This window comes from Bubalus kerabau, chromosome 1 (genome assembly GCF_029407905.1).
Source record: "Bubalus kerabau isolate K-KA32 ecotype Philippines breed swamp buffalo chromosome 1, PCC_UOA_SB_1v2, whole genome shotgun sequence".
In the NCBI taxonomy this organism is placed as follows: Eukaryota; Metazoa; Chordata; class Mammalia; order Artiodactyla; family Bovidae; genus Bubalus; species Bubalus kerabau.
The window spans coordinates 123,576,779-123,604,596 of NC_073624.1; the positions used below are offsets into that span (position 1 = coordinate 123,576,779).

General features: G+C 35.3%; 1 protein-coding gene and 2 pseudogenes across 1 annotated transcript; 1 reads left to right on the forward strand and 2 right to left on the reverse strand.

The window, feature by feature from the left end:
* Window positions 1-3,604: 3,604 nt before the first annotated feature.
* On the forward strand, window positions 3,605-4,144 carry LOC129657481 (olfactory receptor 4P4-like). The gene has a single exon (XM_055587687.1). It carries the CDS (start codon window positions 3,615-3,617, stop codon window positions 4,083-4,085), a length of 471 nt encoding a protein of 156 aa, XP_055443662.1. The 5' UTR covers window positions 3,605-3,614; the 3' UTR covers window positions 4,086-4,144.
* Window positions 4,145-6,896: 2,752 nt separating this feature from the next.
* LOC129653946 (olfactory receptor 4P4-like) lies at window positions 6,897-10,532 on the reverse strand (annotated as a pseudogene).
* Window positions 10,533-18,444: 7,912 nt separating this feature from the next.
* LOC129654041 (olfactory receptor 4P4-like) lies at window positions 18,445-19,473 on the reverse strand (annotated as a pseudogene).
* Between the last annotated feature and the right edge of the window lie 8,345 nt (window positions 19,474-27,818).

Consider the following 27,818-nt stretch of genomic DNA (forward strand, 5'->3'; position numbering starts at 1 on the left):
AGCAGGAAAGTCCTAGAACCAGGATTCATGTGAGCTGATTATATGTGAAAATTCATTAATCTTAGCAATGCAGTTAAGATTCTGACTGCATTCAGAACATTGCCACCATTTACTCAGAGATAAAAGAATTTATCTAGTGAGATAATCATCTGGTAAAATTACAATCAAGCTATAGTAAATAATAATACCTTTAAAATGCAAAAAAATAAATTTTGCATATATCATTTAAATTAAATTTTATCTATAAAAATGCTGATTCCTTATGTTCATTCCCCTTGTCATATGCCTCAGAAGATGCCAAAGTTAAGCAGACTTCTTTTGGTATGAGTTTGAGAAATTCATGAAGAAATGATAGCATTTGTGTCACATAGGGGCTATGTAAGAGAAAAGTAAAAAAAAAAAAAAAAAAAGACGTTATGCTTCAGACAGAAGAGAAAAAAAAAAATTAAAGAAAAAAAGGGTTACAGTTAAAATAAGTTAAGGGAATGTACTAGTATAGAGATTCATCACTCTTCTGCCTCCTTTGCTACTCTGCACAATACGTATATACTGACTAATTGAAATAGCAGAAGGCTATAGTATAGAAGAACTTAATATCAGCAGAGGATCTGAAATGCAAAGGTAGAGCAAATTCAATAAGGAAGAATTAGAACAGGATGAACAGAGAGCAAATAGAATTAGTTTAGCCAAGAATTGGTACAGGTGTTAAGAGAAAACTTTGAAGCTGTTGGGAAAAATTTAGCTTATTCATGACTTTTTGTCATGTGAGACAACTTGGTTATGAAAGAAATAAGAACAACAACAAAAAAATGTCCCCAGAATCATAATTTGTACCTGACAACCAAATTAGCAACATCCAGATAGTGAAAAAAAAATTAAAATGAACCTAAAAACAGTCTTTAATATTTATCAGTATTTATGCAAATTGTTAACTGTTTGGCTTCCATTATTTGCAAAACAGAGATAAAAAATGATCATTTATTAGGATTAATGGTTCAATAAATGTGAAATATTTAAAACTGCTTCCAGGAAATATTAGGTATTATTATCATTACTTATCTTTTATGTCTGTGAAGGACCTGCAATAACAATCAATTTGATATGAGTTGCAATAGCTTCATTTTTAGCTGTTAATCTTTCAGCACACTTGTGTTTATTTTTTTTATCATGGTGTATGGGATACTCAATCTATACATAATGATATGAAGAAAAACAAAGTGAAAGAGAAAATAATCAGTGCCCATTTCATAGTATGTACCTGCTAATTCTACCTGCACTACCATGAAATATTTATATTTATACTAGAAATTCTCATACTAAAAAGAAAAAATTTGTTGTCATATATAATGAATTTGTATTAGCAGCAATGTTAGCCCTTGTAGTTTATGATAGGAAATGTTCTCTTTAAATCACTCATATATGAAAATGAAGATCTTGTATATATAAAATGAGTAACTCAAATATTAACAAAGGAAACTGGAAATAACATGGGAGTTTTGGAAATGTAAGTTATAATTTAAATAACATGAGTATGAAATCCCTGATATTAAGTTGGAGGCTGTCAAGGAGAAACATTTAATAGAAAAAAAAGGGAACCAGTTAAGTTTTCTAATTATTTTCCCATTTTCTTAGTATAGCATCTAGTTAACATGAGAGAGACAAACTTTCAACCTATCCTGCCTAGGAATCAATGGAATGTTTCTACTTTTTTTTTTCTCTGTTAGAATATCCTTCCCTCCAAGAATCTTATGAGCAAAGTATCAAAATGATGTTAAATTCTTGGACTAAAAATATGCTTATAAATTATAGAAGCATAATGGAAAATTAATTGGAAATTAAAGCATCTACAACCAAAACTAAAGCTATTTAAGGAAGTACTTTTACATATTTTTTTGATTATAGAAATACTAATAATATATGTGATACTTTGAAAAATATTTTTGGGATATATTATTTGTGAAGAAATCATTGTAACCTAAAAGGTAACAAAGCAGAAAGATTATAATTAGTCTAATTGCAAAATATTCTATTATAGAAATTATTGAAACCTGATCTGTATCAAGGGAGTGCTTGATTCACTTCCTTATTACTGTTATTAGTCTTTTAGGCAACCTTTGTTTCTCAATTTTACATATAATTACTATTACTTTTAGTAATTTAAATTAAAAAGAAATGCCACAGCCACTTTTGGTTCACCTGATACAGTATTTTCTTTATTATTCTCCACAATGTTTGTAAATATATCAGACTTTTTCCCAGAATCAAGACTTTTTCTTGTTCAGTCTTAAGTGTGTCCAACTTTTTGTTGCTACATGGACTACATGTAGCATGCCAGGCTTCTCTGTCCTTCATTGTCTCCTGGAGTTTGCTAAGATTCATGTCCATTGAGAAGATGATGCCATCCAATCGTCTCATCCTCTGTCATTACCATTTCCCTCTGCCCTCAATCTTTCCCAGCATCAGGGTCTTTTTCAGAGAGTCAGGTCTTCACATCAGGTGGCCAAAATATTGGAGCTTCAGCATCAGTCATTCCAATGAATGTTCAGGGTTGATTTCCTTTAGGATTGACTTGTTTGTCATCCTTGCTGTTTGGACTCTCAAGAGTCTTCTCCAACATCACAGTTTGAAAGCCTCCATTCTTCGGCACTCAGCCTTCTCTATGCTCCAACTCTCACATCCGTACATGACTACTGGAAAAACTGAAGCTTTGACTATATGGACCTATGTTGGCAAAGTGATATCTCTTATGCTGTCTAGGTTTGCTATAGCTTTTCTTCAGTGAGTCAAATGAGTCACTTGCCCTGTGTGCAAGCAACACATTGATAAATATAATAATAATTTAGTGCAATATTTAAAAAAATAATGTTCCACAAGAAAATTACAAATATTTTAAATAAAGACAGGGTTCTATCTTGAAATTGCACAACTTACCTTACTCCCTTCACTTTAAGTCTGGTTGTGTGAATCTCCTAAGCAAACAAGCTGCTTCAGGAAAACAAATGTATCTTTCCTAAGCTCACTTTTCATCCCATACATAAGATGACTGTGCATGTTTGTTTATACTTGAGCAAATGTACTTATTAATACTATTCTCTTTCACTGTAGAAAATAATTGCATCTGGTATATTATATGGCAAGCTAATCATATGGGGTTTAGAATTAACTATTTAAAAGTATAGTGTTGGAAGCTGATTTACTAAATGAATGTATTTCTCCAACACTCACTCTGATTGACACCATGCTTAGTCAATATTTCTCATGCTAACCTGTCATATATATATATATATATATTTTAAGGCAAACTCACTGAGTCTTCACTGCATTAGACCATAAAATATACCAGTAACATCACTGAATTTATTCCCTTGGGACTTTCCCAGAACATGAAAATCAAACATGTGTGCTTCCTAGTATTCTTATTTTGTTACATAGCCTTTTGGATGGGAAACTTGCTCATAATGATTTCTATCACATGCAGTCAACTAAATAATCAACCCATGTATTTCTTCCTTAATTACCTTGCTCTATCAGACCTGTGTTATACCTCAACAGTGACACCCAAGTTAGTCACTGACTTGCTGGCAGAAAGTAGCACAATTTCATACACAGACTGCATGGCGCAACTTTCTTCCATGCATTTCTTTGGGGCGATTGAAGTCTGTATCCTCACTGTGACGGCCTCTGACTGCTTTGTGGCCATCTGCAGGCCCCTGCACTGCACCGTCATCATGAGCAGGCACAGACGCTGTGCCATGGTCAGTGCTTGTTGTGCTGGGGCATTTCTGCACTCCTTTCCCCAGGGTCTCCTCACCATTAACTTACCTTTCTGTGGCCCTGATGAAATAGATCACTATTTCTGTGATGTGTATCCTTTGCTGAAACTGGCCAACAAGGACACCTATGGAGTTGGGATCCTAGTGGTGGTCAATGCAGGCATGATGGGGTTGGTGATCTTTGTGGTAGTGATGCTTTCCTACATTTTGATATTATATACCATCAAGGCTTACCCTACAGAAAGCTGGTACAAAGCTCTTTCCACCTGTAGTTCCCACATCACAGTTGTGTTTTTTTTTTTTAATTTTTAATTAATTTATATATTTTTTTTACTTTACAATATTGTATTGGTTTTGCCATACATCAACATGCATCCACCACGGGCTTTGCACCTACTTTCTTTATTTACATTAGACCAGCCACAACGTTTCCAGAACAAAAGGTGTTTGCTCTCTTCTACATCATCATTCCTCCCATGTTCAACCCTCTGATTTACACTCTCAGAAATGCAGAGATGAAGAATGCCTTAAGGAAGGTGTGGTGCTAGAAACTATTTTTGATTGCAAGGCAAATCAAATGAAATCACTTTGCTTTCTCATTACACATCTTATTCAAGTAATATTTGCTTACTTTAGTTTAATAAACAATGGACTTTGCTCTAGAAAAACTAAGCATAAACACTACCATCAGTTGAAATCCTTTCTTCTATCAATCCATGTTTCTTATTAAGATCTTCCCCTAGTAACAAGAGTCATCAATTCCTTGTTGAAGTTACATTTTGCTTTGATTTTTTTTTCTCTTTCCATAAGTCACTAAATGGAGGTTATCATTCTAATCTCCCCATACTTTAATTCCGTGGAAAGAATCTCCAAATGTACATAAGCTACAGTCATGTTGATCATCCCAGACAGAAAGTCCATAGAACCTTGCTGTACTCCCTGCATTCTCATAAAAAAAGGAGTATCAGAAATTTAAAGTCTTATTTTCTACTCAGCTGAGGACTTCCAATATTCATTGCAACTATTTGAAAAGCAAAAATTAGGTAGGAACTGAACACCAAAAATATGATTTATGTGAAAATCACTATATTATAATTGGAACTTGTTTTTAAAGTGATTTTAATGAAATCATCTTAAAAATGACAAAATTAATAATTATATAACCTTTTACCATGACAATATCTTCATATATACTGAAAAATTAGTTTGGAAATAAAAAGGGGAACTATATGATTTATTGCTAAAATTGAGATAATTTGAGTGTAAAAAGAGGAGTTCTGCTAATAATTATGTTGAAATAAAATGGGACTGTATCAAACAAGTAGGATGTCTGCCCACTTTTCAATGTCTGAGAAGTATGGATACTCTATACTTCTGAAAAAGTTATTGGCAGGAACATTGCAGAATCTGCATGTAATCTAGATGAAGTCAATAGGATTGTAAAAATAAATGTAAATGCTGGTACTGAATCTATTCAATCTAGTGTATGCTTTTGTTTTTCCATTACCATTGCATTGCCATGTCCTCCTCCAGGGGATCTTCCCTACCCAGGGATCCAACCCAGGCCTCCTGCAACTCCTACATTGCAGGCACATTCTTTACTAGAGCCATCTGGGAAGCCCAAAGCAAAGGGTACACATTTTCAATTTCCATATAATTTCTATACACTTTGATATCCCTAGATATATATAGAATTAAGAAGTATCTCTTTTCAAATAATTGAATTTTATTTTTTTTACTTAATTCTTTAACAAATAAGATTCATTTGACATCATGAAAATAACTCGAAGGGGAGGGATAATGTATTATATTGCACATGTATAGCGGCTTCCAAGGTGGAGCTAGTGGTAAAGACCCCACCTGCCAATTCAGGAAAGGGAAGAAATGTGGGCTTGCTGCAGTCCATGGGGTTCCAAAGAGTCAAACATGACTGAGCAACTGAACTGAACTGTCATTATATTCATTATTGTCATACATGTCATTATTGAGGATTAAATATTTGATCTTCACCTTTATGTTGTCTTCCTCTGATCTATATTTTGTCAAATTTTTTTTTTTAGGATTATTCTACACTTGAATTTAAATAGTAAGTGAAAATCTTTTACTTTGAGAAAAATCATCTATTTTGAGGAACTAAGGGATTTATATTTTCTTTTTTGTAGCAAAGTCACTTGTGGTTTATTTATTCTTTGATCATATATACTTAATGTCAAACCCAGTTAAAATAGCAGGAGTTCATGTGTGTGTATATACATACACATATAAAAAACATATATTTTCCCCAATACTTACAATGTCATGTTGGAAGCAGATCACACAATGACTTGCTTTTCAGAGGGACATGCATGTAATAAGACTGGACTTTACCCTATGTTCTACTTAGATCTATATATTCTCTTCACTTAAGTAAAATAATAGTGGTGTACAGATACACACAAAAAAATCTGTAGATATTTGATTTTAAAAAAAATCTAGAATTGTAGGACATGAGGCTAGGTATATAGTTCTGAAAGGAGTTTGCAGTATGTGATTGTTCCTAATTTCCTATAACTGTCTTTTTGTTGTTGTTTAGTTACTGAGTCATGTCCAGCTGTTTTGCATCCCTATGGGCTATAGCCAACAAGACTCCTCTCTCCACAGGATTTCCCAGGCAAAAAAAAACTGGAGTGGGTAGCAATTTCCTTCTCCAGGGGATCTTCTTAGCTCAAAGATGGAACCTGTGTCTCATGCATTAGCAGGCCGATTCTTTAACTGTCTTTGGCCTTTTAACATATTATTACCTTTTACACTTTGAGGCCGAGTATTTTGAGGGCTATGTCTCCCCCAGGTTTAGCCTTCAATACTATCAGTATCACTCTTTCTCCAGACTTTTCAATGTGTTTTTACTCTGTAAAATGTTTTCTATTTTCTTTTCTTTTTTTCTTTTAACAGAGGGGATTATTAGTGAAAAGTGAAATCAAGGAAAACACACTGAGAGGAAAATAAAAAAGGAAACACTGAAGGCAAGCTGTTGTTGAAGGCTTGGCTTTTACACATTCTGACTGTTTTTCCCATTAGCATGAGAGAATCAGCAACAGAAGGAGTGATGAGAAGACAGTTACTGGCATCAAAGATGAATGACCTTCAAGTCATTAACCTTCCTTCCCAGAATCTTTTATTGCAACAAATTCTTCTTATGGAATTTTTCATCTCCATGTTTTTAAGTGTGTAGATAAGCAGGTTGAACATGGGGACAATAATTGTGTAGAAGAGTGTGAACACCTTATCTTCTGGTAGTGTTGAGACAGGTCTAATGTAAACAAAGATGACAGGTGGGAAAAAGAGGATCATGACTGTGATGTGGAAACTATAGGTGGAAAGTGCTTTATGGCAGCTTTCTGCAGAATATGTGTGCACATTATACGAGATCAAAATGTAGGAGGCCATCAAAACCACAAAGAGCACCAGTCCCATCAAGCCAGAATTGGCAATGACAGAAAAGCCAATTTTGTGTGTATCAGGGCAGGCTAGTTTCAACAAAGGATATGCATCACAGAAATAGTGATATATTTCACTGGGGCCACAGAAAGGTAAAACAATCGCAAGAAGAAAGAGACCAAGAGAATGAAGAAGTCCCCTGTACATGATGTTATGAGAATTGAGTGACGTCTTTGCCTGTTCATGATGATGGCATAGTGGAGAGGTTTGCAGACGGCCACATAGCGGTCATATGCCATCCCTGTGAGGATGAAGACCTCAGTCCCCCCAAAGAAGTGTGTGGTGAAAAGCTGTGTCATGCAGTTTTTATAAGAAACGACCTTTTTCTCCATCAGTAAGTCAGTCGTGAATTTGGGTGTCACAGTGGAGGTGTAGAAGAGATCTGAGAGTGCAAGATAGTTAAGGAAGAAGTACATGGGATGGGTGATTAGCTGACTGCATATAATAGAAATCATGATCAAAGTCCCCAACCAAATAGCCAAGTAACAGAGTAAGAAAAATAAAAAGCAGAGGATCTGGAATTTTTTGTCCATAGAAAGTCCCAAGAGAATAAATTCAGTAACATTATTTCAATCTTCCCTGATTTGATGATGTTCAAGAAAATTATCTGAAATGACAAAGGTAATGAAACGAATCAATGATGAGAGAATGGAAACCTAATATTTACTTAAAATGGTACCAATGCCTTTTAAAGACATGTTGAGACCCACTCAAATCACTTTCATTTAATGGAACTTTTTTGAATATCTGTACTAATATTCTTCTAAGAGCTAAGAATACAATGGCAAATTAGAGAAAGTTCCAGTTTTTATATAATTTAAATTATTTTGTGAGGAAACAAGAAATTACATTTGTCAAGAATGAAAGAAGAGATAATCTTAATAGTGTTAAGTAGGGTGACATATAATGTGCCAATTTAGGATGTAAAATAGAGGTAACTACAGAATTTGCTTGATTAAATGGTTTCAAATGAAATCACAAAATTGGTGTAGGATGTGTGGGTGGGTTTTACAGTGCTTGGCACATAGTCAATGCTAAATAAATATAAACTAAATTAAAAAAGCAAAATTGGAAAGCAAACAATGTGCTATAGTTTTGAAGGAATAATAAAAGAAATAAGCAATCATCCATTAGTCAGGTAGTTCATGATAAAACTGAAGAACAAATAATTTCTATGAGTGGACTCATAATCCTTTTTGATTTATAAGAGGAAATAATTCCATCATGTGAAATATTCCATGAAACTTTTATATTTCTTAAACTTTATTTGTAACATCTATAGGTTAATATATCTACAACTCTGCTTTTTCTATTTGCCTGCATTTCTCTTGCAAGATTATTTCCTCTTTCAAGATAAATTTACTTTCAGAAGCTATTTGACTTACATCTTATAGTTGCCTAGGTTGGAAATATAGAGAAATGGACTTCTTTAATTCCAAAATAGTTTCCCCCAAACACAATACAATAAACAAAATGTAGCACTTCTTCCCTTAATTTCTTAGAGAATTCACCCACACAATGTGCAAGACTATATAAAAGAATGTTTTCAATTCTCTAAAATAGAAACACTTATACCTACATTCAGCTAATCATCTGGCAAATACACTATATGAATAGACAAACTACCTAGTTTTTTTCCTCTCATTCTGTTGTTTAGTTCTTCATTCTCTACGATCCTGGGCTCCCACTCATAAAATAAGAGATAAGATAGTGTCTGAAGATCTCCCAAGATTCCAATACTGTGTGACTTCTGATTCTCCATTAATCTGGGAAAGATATCCGTCTCCCTCTCTCCTGCTTCCCTTTCTCTGCTTGATACATGGAGACTATAAAAAATAAAAAATACAGTATCAGCAAGTGGTTATTTCATTACAGTTCCTGTGCCTCAGTTTACTGTAAAACTGAGGTAAAGATAATATCTCTTTATATGCTATTTTATTAAATAAAAATTACTGAATATGAAATTTCTTAAAGCATATATGGAAAGTACTATACATTGAATAATTTTTGGCCATCCTCTAAGTTACTAAGGGCTTCCCTGGTGGCTCTGATGGTAAAAATCTGCTTGCAATGAGGGAGACTAGGGTTCAGTCCCTGGGTTGGGAAGATCTCCTGGAGAAGGGAATGGCTACCCACTTCAATAAATAAGTTTGCCTGGATAATTCCATGGACAGAGAAGCCTGCTGGGCTATAGTCCATGGAGTGACAAAGAGTCAGACACAACTGAGGTAATAACACATAATTATTAAATACAAGATCAAGGCCCCAGAGAAAATGCAAGTATACCAGCTCAGGAATTGCGTATTGTACTATCCTTTTCTGAACAATATAAGAAATATTATTAATATTAATATCAGAAATTTGGAGATAGACCCGAGTTCAGCACACAGCTCTGATACTCAAATGCAGGAGTCTTCACCTCCTTTAACACTTTGTCCTTCTTCCTTAAAATAAGCATGCAGTGCTTAATTTGCAGGACTATTGTGGAATGTAAATAAGCTTACATATACAGAACTTGATGCTCAAAAACATGCTAGTTTCACCTCCTTCCTCTTGAAACCCCCATAGTGTTATAAATTTAAGCAGTCCTTTAACTATTCAAGTAGGAGTAGATTCTAGCAATTAAGGTTATAAATTCTGGACCTACATAGAATGAGATGCCAGCTCCAAAATTCTCTTGGAGCATAATCACAGACAAAATATGTACCCTCAACTTCTTCATCTATAAAATGAGCAATACTGTAATTAACTCCGAGATCTGCTATAAAGATGTGATGAGTTCACTTATGTAACAGCTTAGAACACAAATAGTTGGACATGACTGAGCAATTTTCACTAGGACAGAAAGTGAAAGTGAAAGTGAAAGTGGCTCAGTTGTGTCCCACACTTTGTGACCTCATGGACTGTACAGCCCATGGAATTCTCCAGGCCAGAATACTGGAGTGGATAGCTGTTCCCTTCTCCAGGGCATTTTCCCAACCCAGGAATTGAACCCAGGTCTCCTGCATTTCTGATGCATTCTTTACCAGCCGTGCCACTGGGGAAGCCCTTCGGACAGACACTGGTATATGTTAAGAAAAAACATTTAGTAAACATTCATTGTCATTATATTTGTCATATCAATGGGTATATTGTATTATTCTTACTATACATTTTGAGCTTACTTAAAATATGTAATATTGTAACATGGGATAAAGATATATAGATAAGACATAGCATACTTTCCCTGCTGTAAACAATCTGTTCTTTCTTACCTGAAGGCTGTAGTTTACAGAGAAACATTCTATCATTAAGCAAAATCTTTCTCTCTGGTCTGGATTGAGCTGACTTCCCCACATTTCTGAAGATAAATGTTCTGCTTATTTCAGTCAGCTAATACTTTTGTTTTCTTTCTTTTCAACTAATTAACCCTAACCAAATTAGACAAATGCTTGTATTTCCCTTTGATAATTTTTATTCATTTCAAAAAATACATTATCTAAACATAGGAAAAATAAGTCTACCACTTAAATACTATCCATTCAAGTAGGTTGTTTGAAAATTTCATCACTCATGTTTGCTTCTGCATAATTTTAGAAGCATACTGGTGTTTTGATTTGATTCGATTTTTCTTTGTAATATTCAGTTCCTTCATGGCAGTACTGTCCACTTATCTTTTGGGCCACTCCATTCTTCTTCATATTCAACTTTTTTCCATCATGGAATCCAAAGGACTAACTGTATGATCAAATTTATGAAATATTAAAAAGATAAGTAAATCTGGTAATATTTTTATAGCTGCTGAGAGATACAGCACTGATAACTTTAAGAGCTCATGTGCAAATCACAATTCATGATAGTTGAAGCCAGAACGTTTTCACTAATAGTAAAAGTAGCATTTTAAAGATTCTGGCATTTTTCACAGTTTTGTTAGAATGCTTAGATCATACATACAATCAGAATGATTCAAATATTCATTTTAAGGAAAGTCACTAGTATAATTAGGAACTGGATTTAACTTACCAGCTACTTAACTCATCAGACAGATTTCTTATAAGATGAGGCTTCACACCTAAAATAAAGTCAGAATTTTTAAAATTACCATTTCCATGCAGCATTCCATCTCTAACTGCATAACATCTTATAAGAGAGCTTTTGAGTTCCACTGATAGGGATATATTTGGCAAATTGAACTAACTTTGAGATACTTTTAGCAAGCAGTTTTTCCATTTCTAAAAAATAAATGTGTCTCTTTGATATTTTGCCTTTGCCTCTATACAAAATTTGCATATGTATATGTGTATATATATATATATATATATGTACATATATATGATACATTCTTTTGGATGTTGAATTGGCATTTAAGGATAATTCTGAAAAATGTTTACTATAGAATAGGTCTCAATGTCTCTGAAGATTTAGACATTTCCCATCAGTATACTTTGCCAAAGATGTAAACAATAGCTTCAGTTTCTCAATTTCTACCTAATAAATAAATACACTGAAGTCCTTAATTGCATTTCCCTATTGCATCAACATCCAAGGCACTATGATTAGACGTGGGATGTGAAGAATGTAAGGAATATTGTATATAATGCCCATTTGTCAGGACAGGGCAGAGTCAGTTAGCTGAGGGAGACTAAAGTGAGCTGCCATGGGAAATACTGAGAACCCTATGGCCAGAAATAAAAGTTCAGAGAGTAGACCCAGGATTTAAGATTGAATTTTCCCTTGGGGGGGGGGGGGACTTTTTTTAGGGCATTACAGTTTCTACGTGATGCCCAGAAAAGTATCCTATGCTTTAGAGTGGTTATTGTTTGGTTGGTTGGTTGGTTTTTTTGTGGGGTGGAAGCTCACATGACCCCATGGGTTCTCTTGTCAGATGCACAGATAATTTCCCAATTTATCTTTGTATGCTAACTCCTTACTAAAAAGATGTGCTTTTTCTGATTGAATTTTCCATATGTATTTTGTATAAAATTTATTTTTAAAAGAACTATAACAGAAACATAAAATGGTCTCATAAATTCATTCATATAAAATATTTACTATTTCCTACTTCTAAAAGGTTTGATTGGATAAACCTTACTATGGAGAATGCATTTGCTGTTGTTTAGCTGCTAAGTCATGTCCAAATCTTTTGTAGTCCCATGGAATGTAGCCCACCATACTCCTCTGTCCATGCAATTTTGCAGGCAAGAATACTGGAGTGGGTTGCATTTCCTTCTCCAAGGGAATTTATTGAGCCAGGGATCAAACTCACATCTCCTGCATTGGCAGATGGGTTCTTTACAACAAAGCCACCAGGGAAGCCCTAGAAAATGCTCTGTGGTGAACAAAACCCTCAGTGAGGCTGGAGACTAAAGAAGGAGTCAGTGAAATAAATAAAAAAACAAGCAAGAGTATAATTACAAATAGTATATTTTAAATAAATGAATAGGAAGCTGTGCATCTTTTCATTTTAATTTATAGAAGCTTTACTCAGTTGTAAATCTTTGACTTTTTAATGTTATACAGATATTTATTATTTAGTTGTTTCTTGAATTTTACTTTATGTAATTCCATAAGACAATCATATTTTCTCATCCATTTTGTACCTGAAAATGTGGTATTTATGTATGTTCAAAAGCTGAAATCATACAACTGAATTCATCTTTTAAAAAATTTACTTTGTCTTTATTGTCTGTCTGAAAGCTTCTAAGATCTTTTCATGTATCATTAAATTTTTTTTAAACAGTCAGTGGGTATCTGTGAATAGATCTATTTCTATAGTTTCTTTAAAGCTTATCATTTTTCAAATGATGCATTTTAAGACAGAACATATTTGTGTTTTTATACAAATGTTGAATGAATATGTCAAAGATTCTATTGAACTTATAATTAATATTTAATGTAGAAACCACTAAGATGTTACCATTGGTTCAGACAAGAGTTTCCCCACGTATTTATAGTCATTAAAGGGTGCTAAAATGAATTTATAAGTTGATGCAAAACTAGTCAAATATACAAAGGGCTATCATTAATTTCATTTTTCCTGACACAATTTGAGTTTCTATGGCCGTTGTTAGCATTGATATTATTTTGTGTGAATCAACTTCTCTATTTTGACTTGCAAAATATTTTAGCCAAAGTTAATGAAAGGTGGATAATAACCTGAATGCAAGAACTGGTAAGGTCACTCACTAAATTACAAAGAATCTCATCATCATTTCTTGATATTTTACATGCTATTAATGATCCAGCTGGAGAGAGAAATATGGCTGATGTTCTTGAGAAGCTGAGAAGGGAGGAGATCAAAGTGCAAAAGTGAAGAAATTCCCTAGTTAGTGATTGATATTGGCAATGACATGTTTGTTTATTTTATTAAACTGCAGTCTATTTAAAATGTTGTGCTGGTTTCAGGTATATAGTCATGTGATTCAATTCATATATATGTATGTTTATATGCATGTATATTTTCCATCTCATTACTTTTCATTATAGGTTATTACAGATATTGAGTATAGTTCCCTGTGCTATACAATAGATCATTGTTTATCTATTTTATATTTCATAGTCTGATTCTGTTAATCCCAAACTCCTAATTAATCCTTCCCCTCCCCTTTTCCTTTTGGTAACCATACATTTGTTTTCTGAATCTGTGAGTCTGTTACTGTTTTGTAAATAAGTTCATCTGTGTACTTTTATTTTATTTTTTTTAGATTCCACATATAAGTGATTGCATATATTTGGTTTTCTCTGTCTGACTTACTTTACTTAGTAAGATAATTTCTTAGTCCATCTATGTTGCTGCAGTCTCCAATTATTTTAGTAATCCATATTCACAACTTTTATTCCAAGAGTAAAATTAAAACAGAAACATTTGTGTTAATTTTTGAAGTTTTATTTTTCAATAATACAAGTCTGGTTGCTTGGAGGATAGGGCTTCTGAAGCAGAGGGAAACTTTGAGGGCTAGCTGGTCTTCTTATCAAAGACCTTGCTTATTTCACACCAGAAGGTGATCTTTCACTTTCCTGCTCTGTTATGTTCTCTGATGTGTATACTGTGCATTCCCTATCCAGGAGTTTTCAGATAGCTGTCAAGAGCTAGATTTAAAACAACAAGCAAATATGTTAGGATATTTTTGCAAGAATTTCTAGCACATATTTTAGGTCTGTTTGCTGGGCATTTAAAACTGAGTCATAGAACTATGCTATTTTTCTTTTTGAATTATGCACCCATTTTGAGAATTCTCAACACTGACAACTCATTTTGTATCTAGCATGGCTCTCTCTACAACTTGAAAACAAATTCTCATGAAAGCAAATCAAACCCAGGTCTCCCACATTGCAGGTGGATTCTTTACTGTCTGATCCACCAGGGGAACCTAGTCGGAGCATGATATTAATATGAGTCCCATTCTCACACCTTCACCACTCCAAAGGAAAGTTATTATCAGAATGGTTACATTTCTAATGCATAACAGGAGACTGGGCAATAAAATAGCTCATACTAACTAAGCACTTACCAGTGTTTCAGTCCTGCACATATCTTCAGAATACTGTGTGCTGGGCTATTATTATCACTTGATGGATGGTTTGTTGAGCATATGTCCTAGTCCTCATAGTTAGTAAGCAATTCTGGGTCCGGAACACATGCCCATAACAAATATATACTATCGGGTGCTAGAATTAGCCAGAGTTGCAGTTCACGTTTACATGGACAGAGTTGGGAAAGACAGTTCCTTTGAACAAAAGAAAAGAGATTGATGTGGGACTTAGGTAAGAGTACTGGTGTTGGAGATATGAGAGGCTCCAGATCGCCATTGGTTATAAAATTATCAGAGTAAAAAGCTATATATATATATTTTTTTTTGAGGGCCATTTACATTGATATCTTCATTTATTGACACCTTTATTTTGTTAGAATAGTAGCACGGCAATCTGTTTTTCATTTTAACCAAAATGTACCAGCAAGATTGGTTATACCCTCTTTGCATGTCTTCCAGTTAGCTTAAGGAGTTTCAGGTGTACAACAAAGTGATTCAGATATATACACATATTCCAGATTATTTTCCATTATGGGTTGTTACAAGATACCTAATATAGTTCTTTGGGCTATATAGTAGTAAATTCTTGTTGCTTATCTATTTTATACATAATTTTTTGTATATGTTAATCCCATACCACTAATTTATCCCTTTCCCCTCTCTTTCCCCTTGGGTGACCATAAATTTATTTTTCAATGTCTGTGAGTCTGTTTCTGTTTCATATATAGATTCATTTGTATCACTTTTTAGACATAACATATAAGTGATGTCATATATTTGTCTTTCTCTGTCTGACTTACTTCACTAAATACAGTATTCTCTGGGTCCATCCATGTGGCTGAAAATGGCAATACTTTGTTCCTTTTCTATGGCCAAGTCATATTCCATTCTTTCTTTATATATGTGCCACAACTTCTTAAGGCAATTGTCTGTTGATGGACACTTTGATTGCTTCTTGGCTTTTGTAAATAGTGCTGCTATGAATACTGAGGTGCATGTATCTTTTTTGAATTAGAGGGGTTTTTTTTGTTTTGTTTTGTTTTTCCCAGATATATGCCCAGGAGTGGGACTACTAGATCACATGGTATTTCCATTTTTAGTTTTTAAGGAACCTGCAAACTGTTGTCCATAGTGACATCACCGATTTACATTCTCACCAACAGTTTAAAAGGGTTCCCTTTTCTCCATACTCTAATGAGTGTTTTTATGTTAGTTCTTTAACACTGGAAAATTTCCATGTCTTTGACTTTTCTTTTAATTTAGAAATGTTAAGCAAATACAAAAGTATTGTGGACTCCCATGGATCTATAACCCGACTTTAATAATTACCTATAACTTGTCATTCTTGTTTTATTTATCCACCACACACATTTTCCTTTTCTGCAGTGTCTTAAAGCAAATCCCAAATACCATTTTACTTCCTTGTCCATATTTCAGTGTATTCACTGAACCATAACATTCACAAAGAAATCCAAAGGTAGATGGTATAAGACAACCATTAAGAATGTCCATAAAACTGTCCATTTTTATTGGTAAATTTGTTTGGAAGGGTAAAGAGCCAATTTATTTACAGGATAACAAAGTTCTGTTGTGTTTCATATTCTTGTAGCACCTCAGAGATAGGAATTCATGATAAAAGGCATCTATTTTTCTACTAGCATTTATTCTTAGTGTTTCCCAGGTATATCCACTTATCACATGTTCTTACTCTTCTTAAGACCTATGGACAGGAACAAAAAAATAATGCTTCCAATAATAAGTGTGATGGAAGATGGCCATCACACGTTGTACTCTGTGGTTTACAACCAGTAGGGCAACTTATTTAGAAGTCTAAATTTTTTTTAATTTAATTTTATTTTTAAACTTTACATAATTGTATCAGTTTTGCCAAATATCAAAATGAATCCGCCACAGGTATACATGTGTTCCCCTTCCTGAACCCTCCTCCCTCCTCCCTCCCCATACCATCCCTCTGGGTCGTCCCAGTGCACTAGCCCCAAGCATCCAGTATCGTGCATGGAACCTGGACTGGCGACTCGTTTCATACATGATATTTTACATGTTTCAATGCCATTCTCCCAAATCTTCCCACCCTCTCCCTCTCCCACAGAGTCCATAAGACTGTTCTATACATCAGTGTCTCTTTTGCTGTCTTATACACAGGGTTATTGTTACCATCTTTCTAAATTCCATATATATGCGTTAGTATACTGTATTGGTGTTTTTCTTTCTGGCTTACTTCACTCTGTATAATAGGCTCCAGTTTCATCCACCTCATTAGAACTGATTCAAATGTATTCTTTTTAATGGCTGAGTAATACTCCATTGTGTATATGTACCACTGCTTTCTTAGCCATTCATCTGCTGATGGACATCTAGGTTGCTTCCATGTCCTGGCTATTATAAACAGTGCTGCGATGAACATTGGGGTACTCGTGTCTCTTTCCCTTCTGGTTTTCTCAGTGTGTATGCCCAGCAGTGGGATTGCTGGATCATAAGGCATTTCTATTTCCAGTTTTTTAAGGAATCTCCACACTGTTCTCCATAGTGGCTATACTAGTTTGCATTCCCACCAACAGTGTAAGAGGGTTCCCTTTTCTCCACACCCTCTCCAGCATTTATTACTTGTAGACTTTTGGATCGCAGCCATTCTGACTGGTGTGAAATGGTACCTCATAGTGGTTTTGAATATCTTCATTTTTGAAACATCAAGCTCATCCAGTGCCAAATGGTTATTTGGTGTTACAGCATTCAAACAAACCAGAGACAATGGGAGGCACCATGCCTCAGTAGGTCAGAACCAAAGCATAAGGATGGCAGCTTTTCTGTATAGCATTTCTCAACTCTCTGTGCTTCCTTTTCCACTTGGGGTGAACTGTTTATTAATCAGTCCTGGGGTCCCCAAATGAAAACCTTGTTAGCTTAGATTCTTCTGAGTTTTATGAAGAGAGCCAGAGAGGTCTCAATGATTTCTACTGGAAAACAATGTTTTTCTCTGTGTGAATTCTTTCCTCTAGGAATGCATTTGTTAGCTGGAATCTGGGAGTTGGGCCCTGGCTTGCCTCATTACAACTCTTCCTTTGAGGGCAGGGCTAGTAGAGAATGACTGATCTTCATAAAAAGTCTGGGGCCAATGGTTGAGGGTTGTGGGTTCAACTTACAATATGTGACAGTGGCAGGTCCCAATATGCCTGTATGGGAAGGGCTTCAAAGACAATCATCTGAGGGTTTGTCTCAAAAGTTTGTCCAAAATTTGGTCATTTAGAATATTCTTTAAATTATGCAAGTAAATGTTGGAATTATCTTCTAAATCATTGCTACCTGGAATTGGCTTTATTGATTAAAGTCACATACAAGAATGGGCTCTATGGGTTCTCAGTGTTGATTTGTATTACTTGATACCTTTGATAGTCTACTGCTAAATATCTAAATTGATTACACAGCCAAAAGATCAGAGGGGAAGAGGAGCTATAAATAAGAAAACAAGAAAACTAGAAAAGAGTACAGCAGAGAGTCTGGATAAATCCAGGGAGTTGTAAGATTTTGCTCATATTTGAATCTATATGTTGCTAAAACAAAACAAAAAACATAGGCAAGCATTATACATTTTAAAGTTTTCAGTGTATAAAATTCATATATTCAACAAGTTCAGTGGTGAAAATCAGAGGTATGTTTTAGTTCATTTATTTTCTTACTGTGATATGGCACCAGAGTTTCTTTATGGCATTCTTCAACTCCATGTTTATCAGTGTGTAGATTAGAGGGTTGAACATGGGAGAAATGATAGTATACAAAAGAGCAAACACTTTGTCTTCTGGTAAAGTAGTTGCTGGCCTGATGTGCTGCAATTCATGGGGTTGCAAAGAGTCGGACACGACTGAGCGACTGAACTCAACTGAAAGTAGCTGCTGGTCCAATGTAAATGAAGAATAAAGGAGCAAAAAAGAGGACCACCACAGTGATGTGGGAACTGCAGATGTGGGAACTGCAGGTGGAGAGAGCTTTGTGGCAATTCTCTACAAAGTAGGACCTGACAGTGTAAAACATCACAGAGTAGGATATCAACAAGACCACAAAAGTCCAGGCCCATGAGGCCTGAATTGGCGATGACAAGAGACCGATTCTGGTGGCGTCAGTGCAGGCCAGTTTCAACAAAGAATACACATCACAGAAGTAATGAACTATTTCATTTGGGCCACAGTAGGGTAAAAAGATTGCCAGGAGAAACTGATTGAAGGAATGCAGGAATTCCCCAGCGCAGGAAGCAGCGATCATGGCAACGCACTTCTGTCTGGTCATGATCAGAGTGCAGCGCAGAGGCTTGCAGATGGCCACATAGCGATCATAGGCCATCCCCACAAGGATGAAGACCTCAATCTCCCCAAAGAAGTGCATGGTGAAGACCTGTGTCATGCAGCCATGGTAGGAAATGGTCTTCTTTGCTACCAGCAAGTCAGCGATCAACTTGGGGGTGACAGTGGAGGTGTAACAAAGGTCAGTGAGGAAGAGGTGACTCAGGAAGAAATATATGGGCTGCTTCATAAGTTGACTGGAGGCAATAGAACTCATGACAAGCAGGTTTCTGATCAGAATTGCAATGTAACAAAGTAAGAACAGTAAAAAAAAAAAAAAAAAAAAAGAGAATGTCAATTTCCTTTTTTCTGAGAAAGTGCTAAGAGAAAAAATTCTGTGATGTTATTCCTATTTTCCATGACTCAGAGTGGTTTGTAGCCATCTGCAATCAGTTATCAATCTTTATAAATATATCATTCCTTGTCATCAGTTCAGCTCAGTTCAGTCACTCAGTTTGTGTCTGATCCAACTCTTTGCGACCCCATGGACTGCAGCATGGGGCATTTTATAACAGAAAGGTTTCAAAACTTGAAGAAAAATATTTGATTTTTATTTTGAAAAGCTTTCCTTATGTTCTTTTTGTTTATGAGGAAAATATTAATTTCTCGTAAACAACTTTGACACCTGATTTGAAAACTAACACTGTGGAATGCAGTATATTTACATAACCATTCTATTAGCATGTATTATCAACCATAACTGGATATTATGCCCTGGTAGAATTCAAGAAATGGTACTGTAGGAAAAAAAATCAGTCATCACTTTCCTATTCTCACTATTAGTTATTGAGAAAATAGACACAGAAATGAAACCCTAAGAGAAAATTAAAAAAGCACAAATATATGAGATATAATATGTGGATAATGTTATATGTGAGAAATTTCCTTCCATCCATTCTAGCTGGAAATGTGATAAATAGAAAAAAAAAATCAACACATTTGGAATCGTGAGGTATATATACATGGCCAAAATCATCCATATTTATCTTGTGCCTAAATTAAAAGTGTGCTTAATTTATGGATAAAATATTATATTTTATAGTTAAAAGGATAACAAGCAAAGTATCAGTCAGTTCAGTTCAGTCACTCAGTCGTGTCCGACTCTTTGCAACCCCATGAATCGCAGCACTCTAGGCCTCCCTGTCCATCACCAACTCCTAAAGTTCACTCAGACTCACGTCCATCGAGTCAGTGATGCCATCCAGCCATCTCAACCTCTGTCGTCGCCTTCTCCTCCTGCCCCCAATCCCTCCCAGCATCAGAGTCTTTTCCAATGAGTCAACTCTTTGCATGAGGTGGCCAAAGTACTGGAGTTTCAGCTTTAGCCTCATTCCTTCCAAAGAAATCCCAGGGCTGATCTCCTTCAGAATGGACTGGTTAATTACCTCTATATTTTCAAAATATATCATCTCAAACTTTAAAAATATATGTTTTAGATATTCAGTAAGGCATTTGAGGATACTAATAAGTTTCACTTGAATTTTAGTCTCCCACAGTGTTTTATTCACTTGCATAAACTGTTTTCTTTCTAACTGATGTACACAAACTGTTCAACTCTTTCTAATAATCAATCGTCCTGAAAATGTTTAATTCTTTCTGTTCCTATATCACATGTCTTAGTATCTCAGACTGGATTTTCTCTCTTTCATTTCTGTTATTTTTTACATCCTTCGCCTCCAAGTTACTGCTATAAAGTAATGTAAGACCAGCTCTAATAATGTATTTATAACTATTAAACCTTTGAATAAAGCAATACCTTTCTACTGGTAGAAGTTCAAGAAGGATAGACTAGGGAAAACTACTGAAACTAATTATTCCACTAAATCACACCAAAATTTACTTCAGCTATATAAAACACAGGACTTTAGTATTTAAAATATTGTATTTAATTTACTCCAAACTTCAGAACCATTATATTCACAATTTATTTTCAAACCTGTAATGATCCTCTCCTTTTTCATTTACAGAGAAATTACCATTCAAACCTGTGTACATAAAATGGGGTTTGGAAGAGTAAAATTGCAAATCTATCTAGTGTATGAGAGACATCATCAACAGCCACAAAATGACATTTAAATATGTATCATCCTGAATAGAGAAGAGGGGATATTTGTAGTTATCAAATAAGCCATCCCATTCAACTGACAATTGCATTTTAGGCTTTTAAAATTATTCTCAATAATTTAAGTACAAGCTGGAATCAAGATTTCCAGGAGAATTATCAATAACCTCTGATATGCAGATGACACCACCCTTATGCTAGAAAGTGAAGAGGAACTAAAAAGCCTCTTGATGAAAGCGAAAGTGAAGAGTCAAAAAGTTGGCTTAAAGCTCAACATTCAGAAAATGAAGATCGTGGCATCCGGTCCCGTCACTTCATGGGAAATAGATGGGGAAACAGTGTCAGACTCTTTTTTGGGGCTCCAAAATCTCTGCAGACGGTGATTGCAGTCATGAAATCAAAAGATGCTTACTCCTTGGAAGGAAAGTTATGACCAACCTAGATAGCACATTGAAAAGCAGAAACATTACTTTGCCAACAAAGGTCCATCTAGTCAAGGCTATGGTTTTTCCAGTGGTCATGTAAGGATGTGAGAGTTAGACAGTGAAGAAAGCTGAGAGCAGAAGAACTGATGCTTTTGAACTGTGGTGTTGGAGAAGACTCTTGAGAGTCCCTTGGACTGCAAGGAGATCCAACCAGTCCATTCTAGAGGAGATCAGTCTTGGGTGTTCTTTGGAAGGACTGATGCCAAAGCTGAAACTCCAATAGTTTGGCCACTTCCTGCGAAGAGTTGACTCATTGGAAAAGACTCTGATGCTGGGAGGGATTGGGGGCAGGAGGAGAAGGGGATGACAGAGGACGAGATGGCTGGATGGCATCACTGACTCGATGGACATGGGTTTGAGTGAACTCCAGGAGTTGGTGATGGACAAGGAGGCCTGGTGTGCTGCAATTCATGGGACCACAAAGTTAGACATGACTGAGCGACTGAACTGAACTGAATGCTCTATTTTAACTTATCCCCTAAATTATATTCTTCTGATTTGGTGGGAAACAATGTAAATTCAATATTCAATCACAGATTATTCTTTATATAATTCTTGACTTGCTGCATGAACTGATCAGTTAACTTTCATTTTCTCAACCTTTTTTTCCCTTCAGTCAGTTCAGTTCAGTCAGTCAGTCATGTCTGACTGTTTGTGACCCCAGGAATCGCAGCACGCCAGGCCTCCCTGTCCATCACCAACTCCCGGAGTTCACACAGATTCACGTCCATCGAGTCAGTAATGCCATCTAGCCATCTCATCCTCTGTCGTCCCCTTCTCTTCCTGCCCCCAATCCCTCCCAGAATCAGAGTCTTTTCCAATGAGTCAACTCTTCGCATGAGGTGGCCAAAGTACTGGAGTTTCAGCTTTAGCCTCATTCCTTCCAAAGTAATCCCAGGGCTGATCTCCTTCAGAATGGACTGGTTGGATCTCCTTGAAGTCCAAGGGAGTCTCAAGAGTCTTCTCCAACACCACAGTTCAAAAGCATCAATTCTTCAGCATTCAGCTTTCTTCACAGTCGACCTCTCACATCTGTACATGACCACTCGAAAAACCATAGCCTTGACTAGATGGACCTTTGTTGGCAAAGTAATGTCTCTGCTTTTGAATATGCTATGTAGGTTGGTCATAACTTTTCTTCCAAGGAGTAAGCATCTTTTAATTTCATGGCTGCAGTCACCATCTGCAGTGATTTTGGAGCCAGAAAAAGAAAGTCTGACACTGTTTCCACTGTTTTCCCATCTATATCCCATGAAGTGATGGGACCGGATGCCATGATCTTAGTTTTCTGAATGTTGAGCTTTAAGCCAACTTTTTGACTCTTCACTTTCACTTTCATCAAGAGGCTTTTTAGTTCCTCTTTACTTTCTGCCATAAGGGTGATGTCATCTGCATATCTGAGGTTATTGATATTTCTCCCGGCAATCTTGATTCTAGCTTGTGCTTCTTCCAGCCCAGCATTTCTCATGATGTACTCTGCATAGAAGTTAAATAAGCAGGGTGACAGTATACAGCCTTGCTGTACTCCTTTTCCTATTTGGAGCCAGTCTGTTGCTCCATGTTCAGTTCTAACTGTTGCTTCCTGACCTGCATATAGGTTTCTCAAGAGGCAGATCAGGTGGCCTGGTATTCCCATCTCTTTCAGAATTGTCCACAGTTTATTGTGATCCACACAGTCAAAGGCTTTGGCATAGTCAATAAAGCAGAAATAGATGTTTTTCTGGAACTCTCTTGCTTTTTCAATGATTCAGAGGATGTTGGCAGTTTGATCTCTGGTTCCTCTGCCTTTTCTAAAACCAGCTTGAACATCTGGAAGTTCACTGTTCACGTATTGCTGAAGTCTATGTCTAAAACCCTGCCTCTGTGAGATTCTTTATCAGATAACAGGCCAAATCATATTTGAAAAAGACAATGTAAATGCCATTTGGTAACTGTGTTTGCAGACTAAAATGGAAAATCAATGAAATGATTATGAATTGTCAAGAAAGTAAACAGAAGCTTTTAAAATGAAGATTCTTTTTTCTTACCAATACTTGAACATTTCAGGGAAAATTGATAATTATTTTTTAAACTGTTGTCATGTAAATGCACTCAATCTACTCAATTAGAAAGAGATGTGAAAATGTGAAAGAGATGTGAAAAATATGTGAAAAATACCTATAAAAATTTACTTTTTAAAATACAAATATTGTATAATCCATGACTCAAAAACTATAACCTATATTCCTAAACAACTTGAAAGCATTTTCCCTATTTTCAATTATTTGTATAGAAATAAAAAATATGATTCATATGTCTACAAACATCATTTTGCATTTTCATATTTAAAAAAATACATATTATATCATCTTAGCAGAAGATATTATATAAAATACTGGAGTATTTGGAAATTTAAACAAAATGTTGTCTCCTTCATCTCATTGTACTATTTTCTGACTTGTTGCCATGAGTATGCCACACCCCTATTTTGTAGTTCAGTTTAGACATCAATAAGCAATGGGAGTTAAACTAAATTTTTAAGGATCTCTGCTGGACCTGAACTTTTTGTACATGGTTCTGACATAAATTTTGAGGAGTCCGCAGCTAGATGTTGATGACTATTACTTTCCAAGCAAATCAGAATAAATTTACAACTCCCCTCCAGGCCATTGTCTCTCTTATCTCTTATAAGATTAAGTGACCCAATCTCAGAAAGAAGCACAACTCCTCAAGCTCTCCTTTACTTTGGATCCTTTAGAGCCTGCTATTTTAAGTTCCTTTTATCCAATCCAGGTATATGGAAATCTCTATCATCTATAGTTCAATCTTAAATAGTCTTCTCTGAAATTCCTAATGATTCCGTGAAGTAGTGAAGCTGGACCAGCAGTTCCAAATCAATCTTTGTTCAGTTCTATCACAGTGTATTAAACTCCTGCTACTTCCAGACAGAGCTCACTAACTACAGCCCACCATGCTATGGTTACTCCAATATTCTGTCTCGTGGTTCTTAGAACTACCTACTTTGCTTCATATTTTTATCTAATTATTGTCAGATACTGTTGAATATTTTAGCTTATCTCTGTAAAAAAATCTTATCTTGGTGAGAGTTAGGGCCAGTGCCTCATTTTCTCCCTGACCTGGACATAATGAAAAACAAAACCAAACACAATTTATGCCATTCAGATCTATGTTGAATAGTGAATGCTTGAATTTGGAACAGATTATGTAAACTTTCTGAGCCACCTTACTTGTTTAATCTCTGAATAAAGGAAAATAAAACTCAAATTATTAATTAGTTATCAATTACAATGTTCCAGGAGTTGTACTAGGTGGAAATAAGACTAAAATCACCTAGGAGACTTTACTGAAATTATCATTTAGTAAGTTAGTTACCTAGTTCTTCCATAATAAGATTGTGACTGGATAATTAAATGATGACTTATGAAGGATTTGATGTATTAGATTATACAATGCATTCCTCATTTAATCAATTACAGGGCAGTTTGTCTCATCATGAATTAAATTATTAATTATATTAGTTTTCTCATTATATCCTCACTCTATACTTTGATTATTTTAAGTTCAGTATGTATTTGTCAAAGAAATAATTTTTATTTCAGTATTTGATAGAATGAAATGAAAATGCATTTTAATTATTTCATTGTCAATATAATTGTTTTGTCAAGTATTTAAGACACATAGAAACACAGAATCTTATAATCATATTTACTTCAGAATGATATCTCGGACAGATCAACTTAGAATTGCTCTTCTAATGTTTACTAGTTTTCTGTGTATTAGCAAAAATCATTTGAAGGTCACATAAACCCATCCCTGTAACCTTCCCCCATTTCTCACTCCCTTGGCTTACTGTGGAGACTGGACCCTTAAGAGTAGTCTTATACATTAAAACTCAGTCACTTGCCCTAACACCCTGGTTGTCTCCAGCCTGGGTGATCTCCAAAATATACAGAACTAAATCTGACCATGCTCTATTCACCTCTCTTTCATTTATTCTGAATAATCATTCAGATCAACTTCATTAACTTTCTATTTTAATAAAAGCTCTGTCTTGGCTGAAATGTAATAGAATAAGTGGTGTTAATACAGGAATGAGAAACTCAAGCTACGAATATGGCACATTCAGGTAATTAATAGAAAGTAAGAGCAGAGTGATTTAACATACTCTGTACTTCTTGAGGTTTTCCTTAACAGATTTTCTGTATCTTTAACTGAAATATAAGTCACCAACTTTCTGCATTACTTGGTTCCCTTTAATACTCCCCAAGTTATGAAAAAATGTTTATCACTGTCATTGTTTATTACTTTATGCAATTGACATAGGAAGGGTAAGTTATCACACATGAGTTGTATAAAAATATGTAACCATGAAAGAGCTGCTGTATGTAACCAGGTAAATAGAGCAATAGTTTCAAGTATTGGCTGTATGTAAACATGGCTAAAGTTTTCTAACAAACATTAGCCGGAGGGCAAATGATCATTAAATTATATTTAAATAATAAATTTTAAAATCATATTGATCTAGCAATAGTGATTAATTGTGGGTTGATTAAAGAAAAGTTAACTCATGTCCAACTCACCAGATATTTGGCTTAAATCTAAGGTACATGTAATATTTCAGAGTACCATACCTTAAGTTAACCAGTAAATTCTATGACTATGTACTAATATGTCTCATTACACAAATAATTTTGAAGAAATCTGAAAATAGAACTTACCTGCTCTTTAAGGTAAGGTGTCCAGCTTTTTTCTTAAGCAAATTCAAAAGACTTTTCTGAGTTTTATTTTAATATTTCAGAGAATAAAATGATACCATCAGCATTTATTTTGGCAACTATTCTTTATTTCTCTTTAAATAACACTTATATTCTATGCTGAATGTAAAAACAAAGACAAAACATGGTTCCTAACTGATTTCTAAACAACTTTGCCAGGGAGATATTTAACTTGCAGACATTTACTGCAATATCTTGGTGAGTTTGGAAATCCCCTTTGGAATAATTTGACCAAAGTGAAGCTGAAATTTTTTTAACATTATTCAAAGACATAAAAATAATTATATTGATCAAGTCATATTTTCCCTATGCACATATGGAAACGAAGTACAAATCATCTTCTATTTTAATCCAGGGACAATTGTGAGAAAACTCTAATGAGCTGGAAAGAAAGCTCATAATACCCACACCTCAGAAAGAAAAGGTGAAGAAAGAGAAGGAAATTCTGAGTTGCAGGTAAAAGGAAAATATTGATGCTGCCTCAATTCCGTTTGTGGAGGGTGCTGGCTGTTTCAGCATGCATCTCCTATAGTCTATTAATAATAAAACCACTTTGAAAAGTTACCATGATTTGTTGTCCTTTCTTCCTCAATGTCCTTTACTGTTGATTTTTCTGTCAACAATTCACACAAACAGCTCCTTTATTTACCTCATACCTGTAATGGAAAACAATACCAAGTCTTTTTGTGATTATTTATGCTTTTCTTATTTCTCAGTAACATTTTGAGACAGTATTTTCTCTTATCTGACAGCATTTTATTCAAGCTCCAGAGACCATATTCCTGAAATGTGTTTACATTTAAAAAAAAAAAAAAGGCACTTTAAAAATTTTAAGTACACAACTCAGTGGCATTAATTATATTTAAAATATTGTGCAACCGTTGTATAAAAACATTTTCATCACTCCAAACAGAAACTTTGCACCCATTCAGATCAGATCAGATCAGTCACTCAGTCGTGTCCGACTCTTTCCGACCCCATGAATCACAGCACACCAGGCCTCCCTGTCCATCACCAGCTCCCGGAGTTCACTCAGACTCACGTCCATCCAGTCGGTGATACCATCCAGCCATCTCATCCCCTGTCATCCCCTTCTCCTCCTGCCCCCAATCCCTCCCAGAATCAGAGTCTTTTTCAATGAGTCAACTTTTCGCATGAGGTGGCCGAAGTACTGGAGTTTCAGCTTTAGCATCATTCCTTCCGAAGAAATCCCAGGGCTGATCTCCTTCAGAATGGACTGGTTGGATCTCCTTGCGGTCCAAGGGACTCTCAAGAGTCTTCTCCAACACCACAGTTCAAAAGCATCAATTCTTCGGCACTCAGCCTTCTTCACAGTCCAACTCTCACATCCATACATGACCACAGGAAAAACCATAGCCTTTA

Bases quoted from the DNA above. Each gene is read 5' to 3' on its own strand.
- LOC129657481 (XM_055587687.1), top strand. From the start codon at position 3,615: ATGGCGCAACTTTCTTCCATGCATTTCTTTGGGGCGATTGAAGTCTGT.